At 39.6% G+C, this 26,778-nt stretch overlaps 2 protein-coding genes and 1 non-coding gene across 3 annotated transcripts; 2 read left to right on the top strand and 1 right to left on the bottom strand.

Annotated features, from left to right (window-relative positions):
* The first annotated feature begins 429 nt into the window (after window positions 1-429).
* On the top strand, window positions 430-19,980 carry LOC114532847 (splicing factor, arginine/serine-rich 15-like). The gene is made up of 15 exons (XM_028554449.1): window positions 430-549; window positions 660-743; window positions 1,728-1,772; window positions 2,561-2,629; window positions 3,101-3,193; window positions 4,379-4,490; window positions 4,765-5,375; window positions 6,015-6,127; window positions 6,833-6,954; window positions 7,379-7,514; window positions 10,902-11,359; window positions 11,729-11,829; window positions 12,026-12,124; window positions 12,905-13,076; window positions 13,879-19,980. Exons 1-15 carry the CDS (start codon window positions 511-513, stop codon window positions 16,962-16,964), a joined length of 5,340 nt encoding a protein of 1,779 aa, XP_028410250.1. The 5' UTR covers window positions 430-510; the 3' UTR covers window positions 16,965-19,980.
* A 923-nt stretch (window positions 19,981-20,903) lies between these two features.
* LOC114532858 (transcription initiation factor TFIID subunit 13-like) lies at window positions 20,904-23,273 on the top strand. Its single transcript, XM_028554458.1, has 5 exons — window positions 20,904-20,957; window positions 21,065-21,113; window positions 21,772-21,869; window positions 21,950-22,048; window positions 22,737-23,273. Exons 1-5 carry the CDS (start codon window positions 20,916-20,918, stop codon window positions 22,812-22,814), a joined length of 366 nt encoding a protein of 121 aa, XP_028410259.1. The 5' UTR covers window positions 20,904-20,915; the 3' UTR covers window positions 22,815-23,273.
* Trnas-cga lies at window positions 23,074-23,155 on the bottom strand. Its single transcript has one exon. It is a non-coding gene; the product is annotated as a tRNA-Ser (tRNA).
* Window positions 23,274-26,778: the final 3,505 nt, after the last annotated feature.

Here is a 26,778-nt window from a genome sequence, read left to right as displayed (position 1 = left end):
CCCGCCACACTCGAGAGCTAAAAACCTCACGAGGCTGTTAGCTCAGTAAGTTTCTCGCGTTTGCGGATGGTTTTCGGGCTGAGCTAACTGCGAGAGGTCATAGGCGTACGGGACAGGGGGCAGGGGGGGCACTTGACGCCCCCCCCCCGCAAAAAATTTCGAGAATCAAGAAATTCGGGCAAACTGAAAAAGAGTTACAGAGCTAAAATTTTTAAAATTTTTTAATATATATCACATATGTGTACTCTATTTGGCCATTTTTGTTACACTCTCTTGAAAGTTTATTGTTACAAATTTGGTAAAAAGTTAAATTCGGACACATTGTACAAAATCGGGCGATTTTTTTTGTAATCGCGCGTGTGTTTCGCGCGCGCCCTTCGTGTCCACGAATTCCGCGTGGGACGCCATTTTGTTTGAACTTAGCGGCGAAAGTTGAAAAGCACATGGAATGATGTGGGAAGAAAATCGTTAAAACTTCATTTTTTGAGCCTTTTTCTTCCGCGATTCAGCATGGCTGATATGGAAATAGTACGGCAGTTCAACAGCGAGGTAGGGCGGCGAGATTCCTGCTGTATTTCCGTCAAAAACTGTGCATTTTGTGGTGTTTTTGTATGGAATGTTTTCAGAGCACTGACTGCGTATAATCTCATTTCGTATAGTTATCGACCCTCTATGCGACGAAACCGCCAATTTCAAAGGCAAAAGTCACGTCGATAACTCGCTTGGCTTTAAAAGCAGCAAAGGTATAGTTTGTACTAGTTGAAAGTGTAGCTAGATTTAGAGCATTTTTGCTTTCAGTTTAGGTTGACGTTTTTTTACGTGTACCGACTAGTTTATGCTTGTTGCTAAATATTTATTCTTGGGCCTACCTCGTACCCCCGTCTCCCAGAAACATGCTTGGTAGGGAGACACTCCCCGTGGCAGTGTTTCGGGTTGGAATTTTGTATTAAATCATGGCTATAGTCATTCTGACAATCGTATATGTCAAGTTTGTTATTTTTGAACTGGAATCCTTGGCTTGGGCACCACTAACATCTCATAAAGATCCTTTTGATATCCCTCAACCAATTAGAAGCTGTTTATTAGGTGAAAATTGCAGGACAAGCGCCTGAGGAAATGTCTTGCCATGCATAGGGAAATGCCAAAACAGATTTTATTTTTGAAATTTTGGTTACAAATTGGGTTAGTGTTTAGGATTAAATTAAATTTAGCATCAGGTATGATTTTTGGCACTTCACTTGATGCAGGTAAATTCTAGAGGTTTGAAGGGTATTAATTTCGAGTGGAATATACACACAAGCCAGGAACAGTTGATGAAAAACGAGTCAACTATAGGTCCTCCAGCAGGATTCGAACCTACACTTTTGCGATACCAGTGGCAGAGCATTGCACCTGCATCGCAAAAGCGTAGGTTCAATTCCTGCCGGAGGACCTACAGTTGACTAATTTTCTATCAACTGTTCCTGGCTTGAGTTTGAAGTGTGTATAATTCCACTCGAAATTAAGACCCTTTAAACCGCTAAAATTTAGTATCAGTTGTACTATATATGATTTCCCTAAATTTGAATTAATGCCTAAATATGCACCCCTTCTGGACTAGGCTAGCTGGTTCACCCCCAGTAAACCATCCCTAGTTAAATGTTAGTTGTTTGTCTGCCTGGATATTTTTGTTTTTCAGTCAATTAACAAATATTGTAACCACAAACGCATTTTTTATTTTCTTATAGTATTACAAGCATGTTGTTCAGAGCTTGGAAAAATTTGTCCAAAAGGTACTGTACAAATTCTGAATTTTAGTTGGGACTTTATTTGGGAAATAACCTTGGAAGGAAGGAAGGAAGTTTTCAAATCATTTACAGGGTTTGGTATTTTACTTTATCTAATACAATCAGTAATGAGTTAACAAAACTATCTGTCAGTGCCTCTTGTTAACCCATTAGCTTGCAATGCAGCCAGATTTGACCAGTGATGCCGAAACCATGGGTGCAGCTAGTTCAGTTGCGCCTGTTGCCTTTCGTTTTTACAACCTAACGGGTGCACAAAAACTTTTTAATGACCTCATTTTAACATAAAAACGCTAGGTGAAGACGAAATACTTCATGCATGGCAAAACAATATAATGTGCCTCAATATATAGTTGCAGTTCTCTGTTTGAAATCAATGATTAAAGTTTTTTGCTTAGTGAATTCTTCATTTCTTTATCGGCTAACCTGGGCTTTTTTCCAATAACTAAGTGTGTTCTAGTGCATTTTATTATTCATCTATGTAGTTGCTAAAAAATTTGCTCTTTTGCTAATACCCATTGCCCTGTATAACTTCCGGCATTCCTGGATGTGGCCTACTTTAGTATTTTACACTATCTAATGCCAAATGATTTTACTCATCAGCGAAAGAGTACTATAGGTCAGTTTATGGGTTGAAATAAAATACAATCCATATTCAAGCTGAGAACTTCCAAGATTAGGAAATATGAAAGCAAATACTTGTTTATCTTATCTCAACTGTATATACTAACTAGAAAATAGTTGCTTTTTTAATGTTAACTAACATTTTGTTTTAGTGTCGTCCGGAGTACAAAGTCCCAGCGTTGTATGTGATTGACTCAATAATTAGGCAGTCCAGACACCAGGTATATAATGCATTAAATATATTCTACAAGTTTAGTTGAGAAGAACATTAGAATGTTATTACAATGCTATATGTATAGGTCATTATTATAACTCTCTTTCGTTTGCATTATACAATGAGTAGTGCTGTATAGTAGAAATATAGCCTGGTTTCCATTTTGTGGTGGTTGTTGTGAACCAGTCATTTTCATTGATGAGAAATAGTCCAAATGTAAATTTCCCTTTATTTCTGTATTCCAATCAGTCATTGTTGACTGCAAACACCTAGAAATATTCTATCACATCTGCCACCTTGACATGTTCAGACACTCACATCTAAGTGGAAACCAGGCATAAATGTGAATAACAAAAATGAATATAAAGTCCTATTGAACATAACAACTGCAGCCACGCTGCTCCCTGGGTATATATAAATCAGAACTTCTAACTTTTTTCTGACAATTTTACAAAGAGCATAATATATTTTGGTTTAGTTTGGAGCGGACAAAGATGTTTTTGGACCCAGATTTGGACGAAATATCACAAACTCTTTTCAAAACTTCTTCAAATGTTTACCAGAGGAACAGGTATATAATTATTTTTATATTCTATTGGCACTATTGCTATTACTGCTTCTCTAGTTTTAAAGTGAAAGCCAAGTCCGTATGTTTTTTTAAACAGTTTGCTTAGATTTTGAACTTCTATACTTTTTGAAATACTTGTGTTGTCAGAATATCTAAGTATAACAATATTTAGGTTTGCTATGCCTTTAAACGAATATTAACTATACATATTATTTTTTTATGAGAAAAATTTGATGCATGTAAAATTTGAGCAGAATTTATATCTTAAGACCTCACATTTTTTTGAGCAGAACAGATGTTCATCATGATTGATAATGATAAAAAATGATAATCATCATCTTAAGACCCCTGGGTTGTGAGTGTAATCCTTGAATGATGAGTACTTTAACAAGTTAAACCAGGTTGCTGTGAACCTATAAACTTCAATGTGTTATTCTTATACTATTTTTAAAAAATTTTAAAGGTTTTAAGAGTCTTAATTTTGAGTGGGAATCATACACAACTCAAATTCAAGCCAGGCCAGTTGAGAAATGTGTTTTGGTCCTCCGACAAGCATTGCAATTGTAAATACACGCAATGTTTTCCTACCCTCGCTCTTTTCAGCTGCCACCATATGTAGCTCAGTGTTTAGAGCATTGCACTGGCATTGCAAAAGCATAGGTTGACACATTTTTCTCAACTCTTCCTGGTTTGAATTTGAGTTGTGTATGGTTTCCACTTGAAATTAAGGTCTCTAACCCTTTAGCGTCCTATTCTATATCAAGTGAAGTTTCACAAAATTGTTAAAGACTTTAAGCTGTTAAATCATGGTTACTTCACTTTGTTACATTTTCTGAAATTTGTGAGCATAGAATAATTAATGTCTCAGAGCCTAAGAGTCTCACCCACATGCCTTAGAGAAGTGTGTGAATGTCCCAGGTCATACTAATCATATGTCCTCCTTTGAAGATTTTTAAAAATTATCTGAACAAAACGAACCATACTAAGTTTGTAGCAGTGTTGTTATATCATACATAACTGTATCAAGCTTCCGAGTGTGTGTCACTGACAGCAATATATCAATCTGGACACACTTCAGGCCTACAGTGTGAATGGGTGTTTATGAATGCAATTATTATCAAAAGTGCTACTGGTCAACCAAAACATGCTCAGCTGCAACCTTTGAGAATAATTTTTGCATATTTTTAGAGCAAGCTTATAAAGGTTCTGAATTTATGGCAGAAGAACAAAGTATACACACCAGAAGTCATACAACCTTTGCTTAACATGGCGCTCACTGGACCCATGACAGAAAATCAAGGTGAAGCATATTATCAGTTCAGTTATTCTTATTTTTTCTATCAGTTCTAAGCTGTTCTTACTAGAGGTCCAGTAAGGATCATCTCTTATTAATCTAGTGTTACCGGTACTACAGGAGGAAACCTAAACTAAAGTTACTAAACTACCTTTATTTATACTAGATGGCTCTATCAGTTTTAAACTGTTCTTCCTAGAGGTCCAGTAAGGATCATCTCTTATTGATCCAGTGTTACTACAGGAGGAAATAAATCTAAATTGAATTGTATGGCTTTTAGGCAAATTGAACGAAGATGTAAAGGCTGTTCCTGCTGACACAACTCAACCTGTTGTGGATCACATGACACAGCACCACGCATCGGAGGAGTCTGTTGCTATGGAAACCCCGCAGGAGCAAGCGTACATTGCTCTGCTCCAGCAACAACAGGATGAACAGATGCGCCACATTCGGGAACTCGAAGCTCGCTTGCAACGGCAGCAAAAAAAGTCTCAACAAATACAGGAAGGGCAGCCACCCCACGCCCCTCAATTGCAAGGGCATGATCAGGGGGGTGCGGCAAAATTTAAACTCCCCACTGAAGTGTTTGCACAGATCCAAGCATTGACCGGCATGGTCAACCAGCCGGGGTCGAACCCCCCTGAAAGTTATAGAAGTGGACAGTATTCAGGGGGGGAAGAAAATTATGAACAGACCACCAATCGTAGAGCATACGAGGGGAACAAACGCCCTGATGAATATGCTGAACAACAGTATGATTCCCAAGAAGAGTTATACCCTCCTGGACGGTATGCTGGGGCTAAACAACAAATCACGAATGCGAGTTACCAGCAGTCATTTCGACCTGACTTTGATGAGCAAGGGAACAACAATTATATCGCTCAACAGCAGGTAGGGAGTGTCCTGGATAGCTCAGACGTATGTGTGTCCAGTTTCATATACTGCGATCGTTTTCTACATTGCGTGTGGTGCGCTAAATCTCTGACTTTCCCTCATTAATGAGGGAAGCCAAGATGGCGGATCATGAAGCCTTTCTTGTAGGTATGATCCAGGCCTCTGGCGCGGAAATTTCAAAGGGAAAATAAAAACTGCCGCCATTTTACCTACGAAACTTCCGCGTGGAGGCCTGGATCATAGCTACAAGAAAGGCTTCAGTGTCCGCCATCTTCGCTTTAAACTTTCGACAGAGTGGGCGTTCCAGTCTTATTTGAGTTCACTGGTGGTGCGTCACTGACCGAAATCTGTGATGTAATATGGGCACATATACCTCTCGGTTTCTAGCATAGTGTAGTCGATTATAGCGGCATTTTCAATGAATTTGTACTGTCGTGGTTTCACTGGTTTGTCTGAACTACCTGAAAAAAGATATTTCAGACGTGGTGGTCCAGTGTAGGTAGTATTCTACAATACGCTGTCGTGGTTTGTGTCTGAACTACCTGAAAAAGATGTCTCAAAGGTGGTGGTGGTCCAGTGTAGGTAGTATTCTGACATGGTTTGTGTCTGAACTACATGTGTTTGGTATTTTGGCAGCATCAAGAGTTTGTGGATGACTTTGACTATGGCGATGATCAAGATGATCAACAGCGTATTGAAGAAAAGAAACGGCAGTTAGAAGAGGAAGCCAGCAGACTGAAGACCTCAAGGTTTGTTTCGATATACAGTTCGATTTCAGCGCTAAGAAAGCTCTAGCTTTAGAACGGCGTTGGGCTACCTTAAGATTATTATGGGCTCACAAATGGAGTGTAAATTACTACTGGTCGCATTGGCTTCTACGAGAGCTACCCTAAGAAAGCTTTGAGTTCCATAATAGCGTAGATTACTGTTGGAAAGCCTGGGTAAGATTAGTTCAGGTTCGCCTATCTGCATGGAGCCACTTTAAGAGATTCTGGAACTATAACTAAGGGTAATTTAGCCGCCATCTTTAAAGCGGGAAACTTGTACCAATCCTTTTTTGTTTTTTCTGTCTGCAAATTCATCAACCGTGCCGACAAAACAATAGAAATAGACTGGTACTAGTGCTTTAATTACGCTTCACAAAGTTTATGGTCGAGTCATGAAACGAGTGGCTGGGCCGTGCTCCTGAAATGCCTGGTACCTAGACTACTCTCGGTACAAGTGTTGTGATGATTTAAGAGACGGGCGGACTGACGCTCTTCGTAGCAAAATGACGATTGTCTCCTTATCTGAACGCTTCACACTGACCTTTTCAATATTGACTGAATTTGATTAGGCTGGCCGCTTCAGTGACCCTTAGGTCAGTCCGTTAGGCAAATCCATTTGGTAAATATAGGTCAGTGGGTTAGGCGAAATTACAGCAGAAAGTTTATAAATAAATAATTTTTCTACAGTTCTTTCAGACAAGATGATACAATCAATGCTCGCCAGCGGATGGAAGAACAGTTTCGACAACAGCAACAAATTACCAGCAACGTTCCACCCCAGGCCGTCCCTGAAACTCGGCCAGTGCCAGGTATGTTGTTGGCAGTGGTATAAAAGAACTGGAACGATGACCTGTCGGCCATCTTCAAGAAAAAATCTTGTCGTGCCAATCATAAACTTATGCATTTGATGGGTACTTAGCTAAAATGAAACTTTGGTTTCTATTTAGTCGTAGTCAAGGTGGCTGATGTGATAGAATACTTCTGTTTCTACTTCTTTTTCTAATGACCGATTTAAATACAGAAATAAAGGCAAATTTACAACCGGACTATTTCTCATCGGTGAAAATGATTCGTTCACGACAATTACGATTAAATGGAGACCAGACTTAAGCGTGCTATCTGTATTAATTATTTGCAGGAAGGACTTAAGGAAGTCTTCATTCGGCAGTCATTTCAAGCCGTTTATTAAAGTTTTTTCAGCAATTTTTATTAAGCCGTTTATTTTTTTTATAGAAACACTTCACCCAAAGAGTGATTCGGCTATTGCAGCCTTTCAGCCATCGTTCACGGCGCCAGGCAAGCCGGCCCGAAGTCGCTCGAGATCGCCTCGGGAACGAAAACACCGCGACAGTGACCGAGAAAATGCCAGGTACGAGGTTTACTGGACTTCTCTAAAATATGGTTTCTTCTCTATAAGACAGCAGAATGCGATTTGTGCCTGTTTTCCAAATTTTCTTATTGCGTTCGACGAAGGAGAACGCTTCCTAATCGTGACGTCACGGCTGGATGCAATATCATTTTGAGATTTTTGTGTGGCATTTGCCTCGCTTTCGTGTTTTTGCGTTTGCTTCGCCTGTAGGATATCGTGTCGCGTCCTAATTTCATGTTCTTTCCGTATTTTGTTGTTGTTTAGGAGTTAGGACCGGGCAATTTGGGCTTTCGTATTCGCCTGTTTCATTAAGGGGCTGTTTACATGAGCCCGGTTACCCAAAATTCAACGAAGCGTGAGATGATTTTCAGTATTGAAATGAGCAGATAACATGAGCCTGGCAGTCGTATAATCACTACAACAATAGCATGTGCTTTTTTGGTGCCAAAAGACTTATTTCAATACCTTAAAGTCCTCTCACGCTTCGTTGAATCTCGGAATTGTATAGATTATTTTGATTTTTAAGTGTTTGAAATATCAGTGAGGATTCTTATCAAAGCATTAGGAATCTATCTTGCAATGTTTTAACGATGAGAAATCCGATCACCGAACGCACTTGCTAATCTTTGATTACTTCTAGTATAATTCTGTATTGAGTTAAAGCTACGTATGAGTCAGCCAATTTTAATTTTGACTTGGTATAGACCTCCCGACTCCAATACAGGGGCATTCGATCTGTTCGAAGAATTTCTACAAAAGGCTGAGGCAGAAAACAAAGAATTGATTATTCTAGGTGATTTCAATTGTGATTTGCATGCGAATACTTCTAATGCAAAGAAACTAATTGAATTATTAGATGTTTATCAGTTAAAACAGCTCATTAAGGAACCTACACGCGTAACAGCCAATACAAGAACACTGATATAGATGTTATCATAACGCAAGTGGGAAACACGAATGTTACTACTTCAGGAGTCATACACCTTGGAATTGGTGACCATAGGCTAGTGTACACTTGCCGTAAAATCGGCAACCAAAGGGAAAAGCCAAAAATTATTGAAACTAGGCAGTTTAAAAATTTCAACAGTCAAGCATTTGAAAGTGATTTAGACCGAGCTCTTGCTGGTAGTGACCTTTACAATTATGAGGACCCAAATGAGACTTGGCACGTTTTGAAAACTATATTTACCTCTCTAGCTAATAAACATGCACCTCTAAGACAAAGACAAGTCAGAAGCACGTATAATCCCTGGATAACAGCGGAGATTAAGAATCTTAGTCACCGCAGGGATTTTCTCAAAAGGAAAGCGGTCATGCATAACTCAACTTACTATTTTAATGAGTATAAACAATGTAGGAACTATTTAAATAAAACATTTAAAGAAACAAAAAGCAATTATTATAAAACTAAACTGGATGCATGCAAGGACCATAAAGAGAATTGGAAGTTGATAAGCGAGTTGTTGAACAAGGCGTCAAAAACTACTGTAATTAATGAATTACTAGTCGGCGAAGAGAAAATAATGGGAGATGAAAATATTTCTAATGAATTCAATAGTTTCTTCTCGCATATAGGCACGCGTTTGGCTGAAAATATAGAAACAAATAATGTCGATCCACTTTCCTTCGTAACACCTACACTACAAAACTTTGAATTTCAAACTATATCCCATGATAAAATCAGAGATGAAATTAAACAAATGAAAATTGGTAAATCATCAGGCTATGACAAAATTTCTGTGAAATTACTGCAGGCCGCTTGGAGTGCAATTATTCAACCCCTGTCGCATATATTTAATCAATCTTTACTGTCTGGAATCTTTCCAGATGACTGGAAAATTGCTAAAGTAACACCTATTCATAAATCTGAAGAAAAAATCTGTGCGGAAATTATCGGCCGATTTCAGTTATTTCTGTAATTCCCAAAATATTCGAGAAAGTTGTACATGAACAATTGATGAGGTTTCTGGAACAACACCAAATAATATCTAAATTTCAGTCTGGCTTTCGAGCAAAGCATTCAACTGAAACATTGTTACTGCACCTAACTAATAACTGGCTAGCAAATATGGATGCTGGCCTTCTTAATGGTGTCCTATTCCTGGACCTCAAAAAGGCTTTCGACACGGTAAACCATAAGATTCTACTGTCAAAACTGGAATGTTATGGGATACGTGGATTAACATTGGCATGGTTTCAATCATATCTTAACAATAGGACACAGATATGCAAAATAAACAACTCGTTTTCAACCTTTCAAAATCTACCATGCGGTATCCCACAAGGATCTAACCTTGGTCCACTCCTATTTACAATCTATATAAATGATTTGCCAAATAGCTTAGAAATAACTGAACCTGCCATGTTTGCTGATGACACGAGCTTGACTGCAAATGGGGAAACCTGTCTCGAAATTGAATATAAATTAGGGCTGGAAATCCAAAATGTTAAGACTTGGTTGGATGCAAATAAACTAACATTAAATGATACCAAAACAGAGTACATGATAATTGATTCAGCAAAGCGACTAAAACAAATTAAAGATGACCCTATTATTAAAATAAAGGATTATTCAATCAAACGAGTCTACAAGAAAAGGGTACTAGGTTTAGAAATAGATGATAAACTACAATGGACAAAACATGTTGAGGAACAATCAAAAAAATCTCTTGCTCCATAGCAATGTTACGGAAGGTAAAGCCCTACGTACCTCAAGCAACACTACAGACGATGTTCAAGTCATTTGTACTTCCTTATTTCAATTATTGCTCAACTATATGGTATGATGGCAATAAGCTGCACGCTGACAAAATGTTTAAACTACAAAAACGTGCTGCACGGGTCATTACCAGTTCGAGTTTAGAAGAACGGTCCTCTGGAATCTTTCAAACGCTCAAATGGACAAAAATACAATCAATTCTAGAAAAGCGAGAATTAGTTATGACATTCAAAGCACTTAAGGGTTTGGCTCCAGAATATTTAACGCGAATGTTTCATGTCTCTGTTAACCAAAAACACCAATTACTAAACAATCATCAAAAGCTTTACTTATCGAAACCCAAGACAAATTTTATGAAACGAAGCTTCTCTTATAGAGGAGCTGTCTCCTGGAATCAAAAATTAACGGAGAAATTTCCGATAACAAAAATACCTGAAGGGTCTGTCGGCTCTTTTAAAAAACTGATCGATGCCTTGTGTGTTTGAGCAGGGAGGCAATATGTAAATTATAGTGTGTATATATATAAGTATTTTGTAGTAAATAGCTTTTAAATTTTTATATTAGTTATAGTGTGCACGGCCCTTTGAAAAACAGACCTCTGAAAGGCAACCGTGGTTAAATAAGTTTAAATAATAATAATAATAATAATAATTAATTTCGCGTTATAGTTATGGTGACAGAGACCGTGACAGGGATCGAGGGCGCGAAAGGCAGACGGACGGTTCTGAGCGAAATCGACAACGGAATCGTGGTGAACGCGAGGATCGTGAACGAACACGCGTGGATCGTGGAGACCGAGATAGACCACGCGAAGATCGGGACAGATTGCGCTCGGATCGCGAGGGTCGTGATAAAGCGCGTGGGGACCGTGATAGGGCACGCGAGGAACGCGAAAGGCCACGCGAGGAGCGTGAAAGGCAACGCGACGAACGCGAAAGGCCACGGGAGGATCGCGACCGGTCACGCGATGACCGCGAAAGGCCACGCGAGGAACGGGAGAGATCGCGTGAAGAGCGTGGAAGAGAATCAGATAAAGAGATGCAAATAAAAGAAACGCCTTCAGAGGAAAAGAAGGAAGTGAAAAATGAAAAATGGATTCCTCCAATTAAAGAGGGACACGTCAGTGGTAAGTTTTTTTTGAAAATCCTAAGTAATTATGTCACGAATTAATCAAGGGTAGCTTGGCTAATCAGAGGCCAGAATTTCCAATAATTGCCTTTGTAATTATATTAAAAAAATATGTACCTAATAGAGGTTTTAAACTTCGTTAAAAATTTCCACGATGATAAAAAGTATTTTTTTGCAATTCTTCGCCTCGTGCTGTTTGCGTAATGATGATCATTAAGAGACGGGCGGTCTGAATCCCGTAGTGGACATGTGATTGATTGTCTCTTATATCTGAACGAAATCCTAAGCCGAGCTTGCTATTCCAGCAGCATGTGTAAGGTTGTTGAAGGGGGAATAGGTCCTTGTAACTCTTGTTCTTTTAATGCAGTGTGCAGTCGAACTATTTGGCTTGGCAGAATGCATAGAAATACGACGAAAGAAACGCTGGAAGAAATGTTTGAAGAATTTGGCAAAGTACAGATTATTGATGTAAGTATGGTAAAAACAGTGGGTTGTGTTACAGTGCATGTTCTACTCTGTTCAATACCAGATAATTTTACTCATCAGTGGAAGAGTACTGTCAGTTAATGAGAAAACAAAACTACCTGTCAGCGCCTATTAGCTTGCATTGCACCCAGATGTTGTGTCATTAGCGAATTTTAACCGTCGTCAAATCTCATTTCAGATGATCCCGCCCAGAGGATGTGCTTATATTCAAATGGCCGAACGCGAGGCCGCATATTATTCTCTTTCAAGCAGGCATATTTTGAAGCAAAATTACAAGGTGAGTCTGCATAACCTTCGGCTTCATGCTTTCAATTTATTTCCAAAATTCAAATTCTTTTTGAATTCGATGTAAAGAACAGAGGCGTTAACGCCCTTTTCCACTTCAACCGTATCGTAGCGAAACGTCGCGTATCTCATTGTTTTAAAGTCATTAGTTCTGGTCGAATACTTCGGAAACAAAGAAATACGCTATGTTGCGATGCGTTACGATACGGTTGAAGTCGAAAACAGGCTCTAGTTTAAAGAAGTTCAAATGCAGGATAATTCCAAAAATCCAGCTACAGTTATTTCCTAATTCAAACCATTGCATGATTCGTGATTGAGGGCGCTAGAACCACAATTCCGAAATGTTACTAAGAAATAACCTTTCAAAATGTGAAATGATTTAAATTAGTATAGAATGATGAGAGTGATGTTGCGAAGTAGTTCGTCGCCCGGACGAGTTTGTTTTTATCTAGGAGTTTTTATTCATATCCACATTTAACCATTGGAAACCAAAAATGTGTAAGAGATTTTAGATAAAAATGTTACAGCTCAAGACATTCAAAACGCTTGCTCAAATTACGACTGGACATCCCTGTTTAAAACTTGTTAAAAATGTGAAGTTAGATTTTTCCCGCCAAAACTAAGCAACCTGTACTTGCAGCATACCCGAGCGCTTAGCGACCAATCAAAATGCACCATTTTGTGTAATGCAGCACTTTGACCGTCAGGAAAAATGTACATCGACTTTGTTTCCTCTTTATATTGTGCAACTTTGATTATTTCCCTTATCTAGCTCGCTTGGGCTCCAGCTAAAAGTGCAAAAGATTACAAAGAACACTTTGACAAAGAGCTTGGAGTGACCTACATACCTGCTGCTAAACTCCAGGAGTCTAAGGATACCGTCTCGTCGCTTTCTGAAGGCGGCTGGATCGATCCCAGAACAATCCCCGAATTTTTACATAAAAGTACGTCCTTATGTCGCTCAAACAGTAAAACGAGTAACCCAGGGTTTTTATGCATGTATGTCCAGATTCGTTTTAAGTTCACATTTTTCATGTCGTAAATGCACAATGGTTTACACTATTTCACATTTTGCCGTTGAAGTTTGATTTTTACCGTTTATGACGTCTCCCATTGTGTAAAGGGGCATGCCCATTTTACCATCTCGGAGCTTTAACGTTTTGGAGATTTTTTGGCGAGTATGAGTTAGCGAGTATGTGAAAAACTGGCTTTAAGAGGCTTATGTTTAACAGAGCCTATTCGGGTTGACATTTTTGATTTTTTTTCAAGTCATGCCGTAATGCCTATGTAATATAATAATAAATATAGTAATATGGGTCCACTGATTTAGTTTTTACGTAGCAAGAAAGAGGATTTATTAACTTCCTGACAATACCTCTTTCATCTCATCATGGCTTGAAATGACAAAATAATCGTGTGTTTCTAAATTTCCGGTCGAAAACCTTCTTCCACCGCTGGGAATTGAATGGCCTTTTTTAGTAGATATGTTTATTAATGGTGGTAACTCCCCAGTCGTCTTCGAACAATGATCTTATTTACTGGAGAGGGTGCAAATTTTAATATTAATTCAAATTTGGGGGTATTTTGTATGAAAATCAGTACCGAATTATAGTATTTTAGTAATTTCGAAAGTTCTGAGACTCTGGTAACTGGCCTGCATCCCCTCCCCCCTCTAGGAAACCGCTCTGTGTTCAAATCGATGGAAGCTCCATCACTTAGCTAACTTTGTTCGTTTTTGTTTTTCAGAGGAAGAGGCTTCTGCTGCAGCTTCGTCGACGACGGGGGCCGAACAAGCACCGGGGGTATTAGGAACACCTCTAGGGCCTCCCCCTTTCGCTGGCATGCCACCCGGCGTGCCTCCAGGAATACCCCGCTTCCCTCTCGGGATCCCGGGAATGCCTATGCCCGGCGTTCCACCCCCGGGGATGAACCTTCCTAGGTTACCGGGTATGCCGTTTCAGCCGGGTATGGGGAATATGCCCTTCCAACGAATGCCCATGAACAGCCGAATGCCATTCATACCTGGGGTTAATCCCTTTATGATGCCCGGGATGATGCCGCCAGGGATGCAACAGGGTGGGGCCGTGCCAGGCATGCCGCCACCCTTCTTTAGAGGGCCACCTCCAATGACTGGTCCGCCTCCCACGAGCGTTCCAGCCGATGCTAGTGCACCTCAAGATGCTAACCAAACTGAAGTCAGTGGTCAAGCCACTGAAGGTAATCTTGCAGCCGGAGCCGAGTCGGGGAATGGGCCACCTGGCGAGAGTGCTCCGGCGGTCCAGGGTTCAGTCGAGTCCAGTTTCCAGGGTAATCAAGTTAGCCAAGAAGGTCAGGGCGTATCTGAAAGCCAAGACGGGCAGCAACCCCAAGTTCCTGAACAGTTTGGTGGGCAAAACGTGGGTCCAGCTGGCGTGCCTCCCTTTCAAGGGCAAGTCCCACCCCCCTTCCAAGGGCAAGGTGCGCCTCCGTTCCACAGTCAAGGTGCACCCCCATTTCAAGGGCAAGGGCCCCCTCCATTCCAAGGGCAAGGTGCACCTCCCTACGCGAATACCCCTCAATTTCAACAACCCTTTCAAGGACAACAGGGTCAACCTCCATTCCATGGTGACCAGCAATATCAGGGACCTCCTTCCTACCACGAACAAGGCGGTGGTCAGTGGGCCGCCCACCAGGACGCTCCAGATAACCAATGGAGACCCGAGGGTCGGTCTTGGGGTCCCGAAGGTGGCCAACGCAATGATAACTGGGGTAACGATGATGGACGATGGGGTTCCCAAGGCGACCAATGGGGGCACCAAAATGAACATTGGGAGCACGAGGACAGGCGGTGGGGCCGCGGGAATGATCGAAGGGGAAGACGTGATAGGCGTAGCCAAGACGACTGGGGCCATGACGAGCCGTACGACCGTCGCAAGCGTGGTCGTTTTGATAACGATTGGGGGCCACCTCATGATAGGCACCAGGGACCACCTCATGACAGACACCAGGGGCCACCCCATGACAGGCACCACGGTCACGATCGGCATCGAGATCCTCCGTTTGACCATCGCGGACCAGCTCACTTCGGTCGCGATAACCCACCTAGATTTGGACCACAAGGGCGGGGGCTGCCCCACATGGACGAACAGTCATCCCATGGGCAGCCCTGGATGCGCGAGGAGCCAAGAGGTAGGTGGGGTGAAGATGAGACAGGATACAGAGGCAACACCATGGACGAACGACGCGGGTTTGAGGCGGAGCAGAAAGCTGATGGGAATGATGCGAATGGCCCGAGTGACGGTAGTCATGATGCCATTCCTTCGCTAATGGAAAGCCAGGTAATAGAACCCCCGCAGGCGGTAGAGCCGTCAGTTGGGGAGTCCACCATAGAACAAACCCCAGCCTCCCAAGAGGAAGTGGCTAAAGGCTGGGCCGAAATAAACGAACTCAAGGCAAGACTAGCTATGAATAAGAACCAAGTTGGGGCACCCAATGGTGCGATGGCAGACCAGGCTCAAGGCGATATTCCCGAGGACAGTAATTTGGGTAGCAGTGAGCCAGAAATTAAGACTGAGCGAATCGAGCAAAGTGTTGATGTTGGACAGGTGGGAGCTTCGGGCGAGACATCAGGAGAAGACATGTCTGCATCCTCGCTTCAACCTGAAGGTAGTGCTGTAAATTTGGAGGGAACACCCAGCCAGGAGGAAGCTGTGTGTGTGAAAACAGAACCAGCTGACGAAGGTATCAGTGATGGACAGAGCGGGTCCTCGGGCGAGAACCCTGCAGAAATGGTTGAACCGGTAGTAGATAAGACAGAATCGACCGACCAAGGCCTCGGCGAGGATGCCGGTCAGATTTCATTATCGGGTGAAACGACATTTGAAGGTGAGGCGATCGCAACCGATGAAGCTAAAGAAATTCATGGAAACGTAGAAATTTTGCCTGAGGTTGATCCGAGCAAAAATGAGCCCAGACCAACAGTTACCGCTCCAGAAACCTCGCTTGAAGAAAAATCTGATATTACCTCCACGACTGCCGCTAGCCATGAAAAAATGAATGAGGGTGAAAAAAGCATTGTTAAAAGTGACCAAGAGGTGGAAGGAATTGTAAGCGAACATAAAACCACTGATGAAGCTTCGGAGGTTGGAGAAACGTCTAAAACAGTTGGCGAGGAAAAATCAGGGGAGTTAGGTGAGGGAAAAGAAGGATCTGATGGGGTAGATATGGGATCAAGCGAGATCAACACGGAATCACAGTTGGGATCGAAGGTTGATAAGGTGGAATCGAATGAGTGTGTGATGGGTTTGGGCGAGATGGAGTCTGCCATAGGGCTAGAAAGAGACAGCTTAGGATTGGAAGACGAAAACGTGGGGTCAGAGATGGCCTCCATGGAGATGAAGGCGGTGTCGGACGAAGGTGAGATAGGATCAGTCCAGACAAGCATATCTAAGAATGTATCGGATATGGACACAGACGTGGATAACGTTGAGACAGGTGAGACTTCATCACAAAAAGAAGAAATGGAATTTCCAGCAGAGGTCCAAAATATGGAAGAAACATCGGCACCAGTTGACAGTATCTCTGAAGAACGCGGAGCAGTCGCATTAGCGGATAAACCAACAGAACTTAGTGAAGTTTCAGAAACACAGGTGAGTGAAGATGGAGAAAAGGACGGCGTTGAACTCTCGGAAACTCTGACCGAACCTGGAGCTGAAATCCCGCACGAAATTGATATTAGTTCGAATGTCAACCCTGTCGTGACATCCAAGCTGGGTAGCTCAACTACCTCGATTGATACGAATGAAACCGTGGACGATGGCCGTGAACAAACTGACGAGGTTGTAGAGACTTGAGGTCCTTTTCATGATATCCTTTGACGCAAATTGAACTAGATTAAGTTTGATGTAGTCTTTTGACAGTGCCGCCGTGAAGAAGTTATAAAATCTGCATGCTCGGGTCTGTAAATAAGGTATCTAAGAATCGTTAGGAGCTGTGTTTTGACAATTTTTTATACGCCCGTCCGTGCTCAAAGCTGTGCTATGCGTGCTGGGAAAATTACCTTGCGAGGATACGAACTCCATTTCGTGCTATTGTGCGATCGTGGAAAACGTTTTTTAAACAATAAACACTCAGTTTTTATTCAAAGAAGATTTGCATTCGAAAATGGAAATATTGGATGATAAATGAGGATTAAAATGTTGGTAAGCAGTATTCGTTCAGCGTTTCATTTGAAAAAACCAAAAATTTTTGGGTGGTAAATTAGGCTGAAAATGTTTGTATACAATTTTTAAGCTTTACTAAAAAACTCCTACTATATTTCTGAAAAACTGCATTCGAATACATAAGAAACGCCAAAATTTGACCTATTTCTTGAAAATATTCTACAATGTTTTCTATTCAAGTTGCAGAAAACTAATGTGTTTCTATTTCCTCCAATGCGTCTATTTTTGATGTGATTTTCTTTGTATAAGAACTCTAAATTATTCGAACTAACAACATTAAAGCATTTACATATTCGTAAAACTGATTAATAAATAAGTTAATAAATAACCCTAGTTTATACGTGAACCAATTACAGCACGCGTATTCCGTAGATTTGTTCTACAAAAACATTAATAAAATCGGAAGACAGTCGAGTATTAGTTTAGTTTCTAGACATGGAAAATTGAAAGTAGTTTAGAAATAGCAGGCGGATAGGTCGGCAAGATTAATTTCAAGGTAAATTAGGATCTTTATTCCTATCCCAAAAGTCCGCCACAACCACTTGCCAGGTAAAAGTATATGTGGCCTGAAAATCTACGAATAGGTAAATATTTTACTTTAGTCCGTTTTTTCCCAAGATTGGGCAATGCGTTTTTCCTATTATCGTGCTAAGTGGTACTTTATATCAAGTTACTTTGCTTCGGTAAGTCGGGTTTTGCGCTAAAAGTATAAAAGACCAGCGTATTAAAAGCATGATTCACTAATTCTGCTTCGCTTTTTAGCCTAGGTTAAATTTTTGTTTCGTTTTGTGATTTAGATGTATTTTTGCAGGATTTCATTTTAGATCTAATCTTTTTAAGACTGAATACAGTCAGAACAAACGGCTTCAAAGGTATGTGACAATTTATACATGTACCTTTATTCAGTTTACCGCAAGATGAATAGTAAAGCATCAGAATAGAATTGTATTCGAGTTCTATATGGTGATATCGTCCTATATTTAAATATTATCATTGATGGACCTTCTGTCGGGGATTTAAATGAAATAATACTCCCAAGAGACAATATAATTACATCATCCCAAAGGGGATAATATTTTATTGAATTTGCCGATTGGAAGGTGAAGTATATATTGACTCGTTTACTATCGCGCGTGAGGCGTCCACGCGTGCTACAAGCATACCCGGATACTATTGTATACGTGCTATATAGTTCTGTACATCTCATTGCATTTTCCGATCATAAACGATGAATAAGTATGAAGCTGAGGTTTCCCCGATTGCGATAACGACGTTTGAATCCCAAAGTTAATTTTACCTAGTTCTAGCCAGTTCAAGAACAAGCTAATCAAATTTTACGCCTTACGGCTAGAAGTTGTGTATACCGATTGTATATATATAAAAAAAATAGTTTTACCATTAACTTGTGGCAGTATAAGCTAAGCAAAAAATGTATTTTGATATAACTAATAGCACAAAATCTTGAATAAATATTTTTGCCGTAAGGCTGAGTTCTAACGATTCTAAGGCAACGCAGGATTTTTTTAAATGCACGAAAACCACAGGAATATTTTGAAAAAGTTAATTTTGCAGTTGTTGTACCACATTTGATGCAAACTTAAAAGCTTATCTATAAACAAATAATACAACTTAAACATAAAAATCATTTACATTTCGAATTGAATATCGTGTAGTGGGTCTATTGTCCCAAAATTCCTCATTCTGTAATAAGTAATTTTCCTGAACAGAACTAAATAATTCCGACGCATAGCACAGCTTTAGCCAATGGGCAATTACTCAATCAACTATCGTGTGCGCAAAAACCTAGCTTTGAGTTTTTGGGGCGCGTTTCAATAATATAAAAATAAGGCAGTTTATAGACCTGTTATAGTAGACGACACCTTGACAGAGTTCCTAATTCGAAATATGATCACACGACCTTAACTCGTTTATTCCCTGGCAAGCACGCCGCAACATCGATAATTAGGGGGGGGGGCACATATTTATATATATTCGAGTTCAGCCGTATTGGTTTCTTTTGAAATCGATTGTTTTTACGGTCTGTGAACTTGAATATATGAATAAATGCCCCCCCCCCTAATTATCAATCTTCCGGCGTCCCTGTTTCCTGGTTAAGGCGAAAATGCCAATTAAAATAAAAGCCATTATTAATGAACCTTCAGCGACCCAGAACAGAGAAAAAACTTTAAGATTGATTTAGAACCTAAGGTTCGTGTGATGTAATAATTCTTTCGTATTCAGCCTTTGAAGTTCATTAATTCTAGCATTGTTCCAGATAGATAGAACTGCCATATTCAGTGTATTGTCAGAATCTGACAAGCGCACTGTTAATGGTTTGGGGAATATAAGCATATCAATAAGCGTAAATATAAATTACCGGTAAAGTTTTGCTGATAAAAATTTTGCCATGAATTAGTTTATTTTGACATCGTTTTGAGTTTTCAATCACAGTTGGCTTTTCGTATCATATGACAAAAATTGAAGGTTTTGCCCACCCAGTCCTGTAGGGAAAAATTGTCGTGCTTTCTTCAACAAAATAGCAAAAGTTGATTAGATTTGTGTAGAGTTTGAAAGTCTGTAATATCATGCACACTGCTAAATGTAGCTTGTAATAGTCTGTAAGGTATGTTTTGAAATGTAGGCTTATAGCAGCATTAATAGAAATAAATGTAAAAGTGTTATCGATTATTTGATTGCTTTGACAGGGAACAGTACGTTTAAATCATGCAGTCTTTGGATTGAGTCATTTCATACATGCTTACGTCTCTCTCTCTCTCTCTGATAGAGACACCTATTAAATAGTTATATTTCGTGTAGAAATTTCTAGACTTTAGCTTAAAGGTAAATATCTAAGTAAAATGTGGAAATTCCCCAGTTTTTTGCCGGTTGGTAATTGTTTGTTTTTTTTAAATATTTCTTGAAATTTCCACACCAAATATAACTTTTCAATAACCGTTTAATTTGCACACAGCCCAACGTCTGGCGTCAAGTATTTCGTCTCAAAACTCAGAAAAACTATTTTGGCCTCAAGCTGAATAGGGTTGTTTGTCAGGATTTTTCGTTCCAGTTGTATAGAGTTCACTGGTACAGACAACTTTCTAATACAGACAACTCTCTAATACAGACAACTCTCTAAAACAGACAACTCTCTAATACAGACTACTCTGTAATACAGACAACTCTCTAATACAGACAACTCTGTAATACAGACATCTCTCTAATACAAACGTCTCTCTAATACAGACAAGTCTCTAATACAGATATCTTTCTAATACAGACAAGCCTCTAAAACAGACATCTCTCTAATACAGACATCATTCTAATACAAATTTTTCTAATTCGAGCATTTCTCTAATACAGACATTTATCTAATACTGACACCTCTCTAATGCAGACGGCTCTGTAATACAAGCACACCTCTCGAATTCAATCTCTCCAACACGTACGTAGTAAACCTCTGACAAGGGACAGACACAACTTCATACTCATCACGCGAGATGTGGGTAACGCGCGCGGGAGTCCCACGCATGACATTTTTCACGACAGGCTCGCGGGGCGGAATGTGAATCGGAGATCATCAACATGGCGGACGAGGACGATCATCCCGACAGCAGTGGGAAAGAGGTCAGCTTCTAACCCTCTTCTCTTGTTTTATTTAAAGTTGAACCGCGTGGAAGAACTACGTTATATTAGGCTCATTTCTCATGTTTTAAATGTATTTTTTGTGGTAGGAAGAACCCGCTAACGCCGGCAAGAGAAAACGTCTTTTTCACAAAGAATGTAAGTACAATATTTTGGGTTTCGTATTTTGGATTTTAGACATGTAGAATATCTTCTTTAAAGTTTTGCATAGTTTTGTTAAAAGTTGTTAAATGTGTGTGATATACACCATGTAATTTATTTCAGCTTAGAAATAAAAAATACAAGAAAAATACATGGTGAATATCACAAAGATACAACTATGTAGAATATCCTTTAACCTTCAGAACCTGTTAGTAGTAGCTTGTAGTGGGTGACTACGCTTGAGATAAGTAGGGATATCTTTCTTAGACACAAACCATGACAGCTTATTGTAGAATACTACCTACACTGAACCACCATGTTTAGATACCTTTTTCAGGTAGTTCAGACACAAACCATGACAGCTTATTGTAGAATTCTACCAACACTGAACCACCACGTTTGAGAAATCTTTTTCAGATGGTTGAGACACAAACCACGGCAGCTTATTGTAGAACACTAGACCTACATTATCATGAATTTTGAAGGTTTACCATGAGTTGTGTTAGCTTAATGTGTATGGAATGCCTGAGAAAGATATCCAAAATTTGGTATCTGACTATCAATCAAGCTGTATGGTTGTACAATTTACAGTTGAGATATATATTTATATTACTTATAGTGAAACTGCATTCAAATAATTGAATCTTTCATGTAGTGCGATGCATGATGTATGGCTTTGGTGATGACCAGGCTCCTTTTACAGAATCGGTTGACTTACTTGAGGACTTGGTCATTGAATATATTTCTGAAATGGTATGTTTCTTGGGATTTCTGATTTGTGAGGCCAAGAGGAAGTTGTATTTAATAATGATCAGAATTTCTTGGATCTTCAGACCGTAAAGGCGATGGCAATCGGAAAAAAAGGACGTGTTCATGTTGAGGATATTGTGTTTTTAATCCGCAAGGACCCGAAAAAATATGCCAGAGTGAAGGTTGGTTGATTTATATGTAGACCCACTGCCTCAGCAACATCTGAAGCCTGTTGTTCAAAGCTAGATTGTTATTCCACTTTTTTAGTTTATGTGCTTCTGCACTGTTATTAACTGTGGTTTGAACAACTTGTCCCTGGCATGATAGCTCAGAGGGGCCACAACCACATAGTGTATACATGTATGGCAATATATACTATGCAAGTATAAATATGCCAAAAAATACTACAGTGTAGAGCATGTCCCTTTTTATTCAGACTTCCCCTCCAGAAATGCTGTTCTAGCTCTTTCTCATAAACATGACACTTCAATATAAAACCCATTCATTCTAACATTAATTTGTTTAAATTACATTCAAACTTTTTAGTTTTGATATTGAAAACCTATTATAAAAACATTAAACTCTAATAAGTGCCACAATATAAGAGTAGACTCACTCAAACACAAATGTTTTTAAATTCAATTTAACATGTAAACATTGAGCAAAAGATCGACCAAGATTGAATCAATAGACGAACTATTTAAATTTTCATACAATGTTTATTTCGCTATAAATAAAATGGTATTTATAGTAGCTATATAATAAAATATGTTATCAGCTCATATTATATTCGACTCGAGCTCGTGGTATAATTTTTGTTAAATGTTTATGTGACATCAAATAAGCGAATTTCGCTTTCATTTCTTTTAGGATTTACTGACAATGAATGAGGAATTGAAGAAGGCGAGGAAAGCATTCGACGCCGAAAGTTATGGTGAAATTAGTTGATGTTTTCATCGCGATTCTCCGAGAAACTTCACGCGTTCCGACATCAAAACAAAAACACTTTCAAACTTTGTGCGCGGTGGGGAACTGTGCACGAGAATGCTACACTATCCAGCGACATTCACAACTGATTTTTATGTATTATCTTTTGAAAATATTTTTGATTTTCGTGTATTTGAGCGTATGAGAGGTAGAATGATGCGAACTAGGGGAGGATAAAAGAAAAGATAAATACTTAGAAAAGAAGAAAAAATGTAAAAATCGTCGTGAGCAGGATTCGAACCTGCGCGGGAAAATCCCATTGGATTTCGAGTCCAACGCCTTAACCACTCGGCCATCACGACTGATATTAAACTTGGTGTTTAGTAATGGGTTATAAATAAAATCAGAGTAAGTGCACAGAGTAAGACAGTGAACTCTAATAAAACATGCCATTGGAATGACACCGCAGAAATTGGTATAGACTTAGCCGCAATTCTCAATACTTAGACTTCAAACTTGGTGAGAAAAAACATTTATAAATATTCAAGAAAATATGTCTTGCACAAAAGATTTGAAGCTTGCACACGGTAAAAACGATTCGTCTGAATTAATAACCTTGTGTATACTTTAAGCCTCAAAATGGCTATTTCACAGCGGTCAGATGTGTATGATGAGCTGTCGAAAGATTGCAGAATGCGTATTCAGAAGGAAAATTGAACTTTTTTAAGATATTCAAAGGTTTCTCTTTGATAGCGGTACAGAAATGCACAATTGTGAACCAGCGATTAGATTTTCGGGTTGAAACGTCTTAAAACACCAATTTCTGCGGTGTCCATTGGAATAAGTATAGATCCAGCCTCGTTCCCAGACGCTTTAAATAAAGTAAATATAGGAACACTACAGGCTTTTACACAGATCAGTGCCTAAGCTGAGGGAGCGCGCAAGGAGTTTTAGCGGGGGACGCGACGGAGAAATGGAGCTTCCTTCCCTGCGTCCTCCCCAAAATTCCTTGTGCGCTCGCTCAGGTTAGCCACTGATCTATGTAAAAGCCTGTAGTGTTCCTATATATTTTATTTAAAGCGTCTGGGAACGAGGCTGAGTATGGACCACTAAGCTAGTATACACCACCGACCTTTTTTATAATATTTTCCATATAAATGAATATAAATATAAAAGTCACTGGGCTATATAATAATATGTAATAATTCTGGAACTATTATATAGCTCAGTGCCAGTGTTATAGATACAGATGTGGAACTGGATGGCGTATTTAGGAAATACAAAACATTTTCCGTGTTTCTATACAGTTATGGAAACACGCGTGGGAGTTTGGGGAACGAGAAATAATCAGTGGGAAAGCGAGCTTGTAGGGCTAGTTCTTCCGCGTTATTTCGAGAACACGATATTTTTCATAATACACATTTAAAAAGGGTTGGGTAAAATAGATAAATGTAGTTCTTAACATCAAGCGTAGTGGCGAAGATAATTCAAGGTTTGGTCTCACAGGTCGCAACTGAAGAGATTGAAGTTAAAATCCGCGGGAAATTTTCTTTTATTATGGTAACTAGAAATTTGCAGTCATGTACGTGTACTATATTTAATTATCTGCGCATATGATGTGTGCACGTGGTCATAGTGCACTATATTCGACGAAATCAATAAAATTTCAAATGTTCTTTACTCACTTTATTGTTCTTCACTGTTTTTAATGAAACAAGACGCCGTTCTGGCGTTAACTCCGGCGCACGTGCCAGTCTTCAATATAGAGCTTCTGAAGTTCTGAACATAAACAATACAGTTCGCGTATTGTTTCGCATACATATTCGCATTTAGATGCCTTGCGAACCTAAATGTTCGATCGCGAAATTCAGAAGCACATCGCAGTATAGAAGTTCAATTGTTCAAAAATGTAAATAAACCGCATGATACATTCGCTTCGTCTTACACTTTGCATTTGGAATTCGCGCTTATATAGTTGTATTAAATCTTCGATCCTGTGCAAACTACGCGACGTGTCAACGCGCCCACGGCGAAATAGCAGCGATATTATTAAAATAGGACCAGGTCTACATGTATGAAATATATTCTTACCCCAATTCAATCCAAACTTAATCGAACAGCATGAAAAGAACGGTTTATTTGTTCCTCTTGGAGGAATTGCCGTATCATGCGAGCGTAATCGAATCGCGCATTGGAAAATTAGCCAAAGCTGTGCACCACAACTCTTGGGAGATAAGACTGGGACGTATATAAATACAGTCACATACACGTTTTAAATACTTGTATATTTCGCGCCATTACAGACTTGCGACGACGAAAAATAAAAAAACAAGACGCCCGTTCTGGCGTTAACTCCGGCGCACGTGCCAGTCTTTAATATAGAGCTTCTGAACATAAACAATACAGTTCATATTCGCATTTAGATACCTTGCGAAACCTATAATTATAAATGTTCGATCGCGAAATCCAGAAGCACATCGTACTTTAAAAAGTATAGAAGTTCAATTGTTCAAAAATGTAAATAAACCGCATGATACATTCGCTTTGTCTTACACTTTGCCTTTGGAATTCGCGCTTGTATAGTTATATTAAATCTTCAATCCTGTGCAAACTACGAAGTGTCCACGCGCCCATACACGACCACATCATTTTGTTAGACGGCGAAAATGCGAAATAGCAGTGATATTATTAAAATAGGACCAGAATCAACATGTATTAATATATTCTTACCCCAATTCAATCAAAACTTAATCGAACAGCATGAAAACAACGGTTTATTGCCTCTTGGAGGAATTGCCGTATCATGCGAGCGAAATCGAATCGCGCATCGGAAAATTAGCCAAAGCTGTGCACCACAACTCTTGGGAGATAAGACTGGGACGTAGATAAATACGGTTACATACACATTTTAAGTACTACAATGTTTCGCGCCATTTCAGACTTGCGACGACGAAAAATAAAAAAATAAAAAAAAAAAAAAAAACAACAACGAAACAAAACCGAGGCGAATTTTCAACTCCGTCGCTGACGCCGGAGTAAAAACAAAAAAAAAACAAAAACAAAACAAAACCGGGGCGAATTTTCAACTCCGTCGCTGACGCCGGAGTAATTATTGTGTCAACTATTGTGTCAGTGACACTTTGCCTTTTTTAAACACATTCATACACCATTGCAAAACAATAAAAAGCGAAATTTAGAATTAAGAAACTCCGCGCAGTCGCATTGAACGAGTAATAATCCCACAATCACCACATTGAGCAATATCGTATATACTAAAGGCCATGTTACACGGTGCTTAGTGAAAAGTCTCGTAGCTGCCAAATTTGCATCTCTCAAAAGAAGATTTCGTAGGCTGGTGGTAAAGACGATCGTCTCCCAAGTGGTTAATCGATGGCTCGAATCCCAGCATACCTGTTTTTCATTATGTCCTCCAAGAAAAGGATAGGTAAATTAAATAACCATAGCCGTTCAGGACGTTCTCGTAGTCTAGTGGTGAAAACAATGGTCTCCCAATTGTAAGTCAGTCGTTCGAATCCAAGCTTACCTCTTTTTCATTATGTCGTTCAAAAAAAGGATAAAGTAAATTAAATAACCATAGTCGTTCAGCACAAGATTTCGTAGTATGGTGGTAAAGACAATCGTCTCCCAAGCGGTTAATCGATGGTTTGAATCCCAGTGTACCTGTTTTTCATTATGTCCTTTAAGAAAAGGATAAGTAAATCGCTGGATCGAATCCTAGTTTAGCTGTTTTTCATTATGTCCTTCAAGAAAAGGATAAATTAAATTTAAAAACCATAGCCGTTCAGGACAAGAACTCGCAGTCTAGTGGCGAAGGCAATGGTCTCCCAAATGGTAAATCGATGGATCAAATCCTGGTATAGCTGTTTCGAATCCCAGCATACCTGTTTTTCATTATGTCCTCCAAGAAAAGGATAAGTAAATTAAATAACCATAGCCGTTCAGGACGTTCTCGTAGTCTAGTGGT

Source organism: Dendronephthya gigantea, unplaced genomic scaffold (assembly GCF_004324835.1).
Source record: "Dendronephthya gigantea isolate DGI-Jeju-01 unplaced genomic scaffold, DenGig_1.0 000002F, whole genome shotgun sequence".
NCBI lineage: Eukaryota > Metazoa > Cnidaria > Anthozoa > Malacalcyonacea > Nephtheidae > Dendronephthya > Dendronephthya gigantea.
The sequence above is the reverse complement of the archived record's forward strand: the minus strand, read 5'-3'. Positions and strand labels throughout refer to the sequence as shown.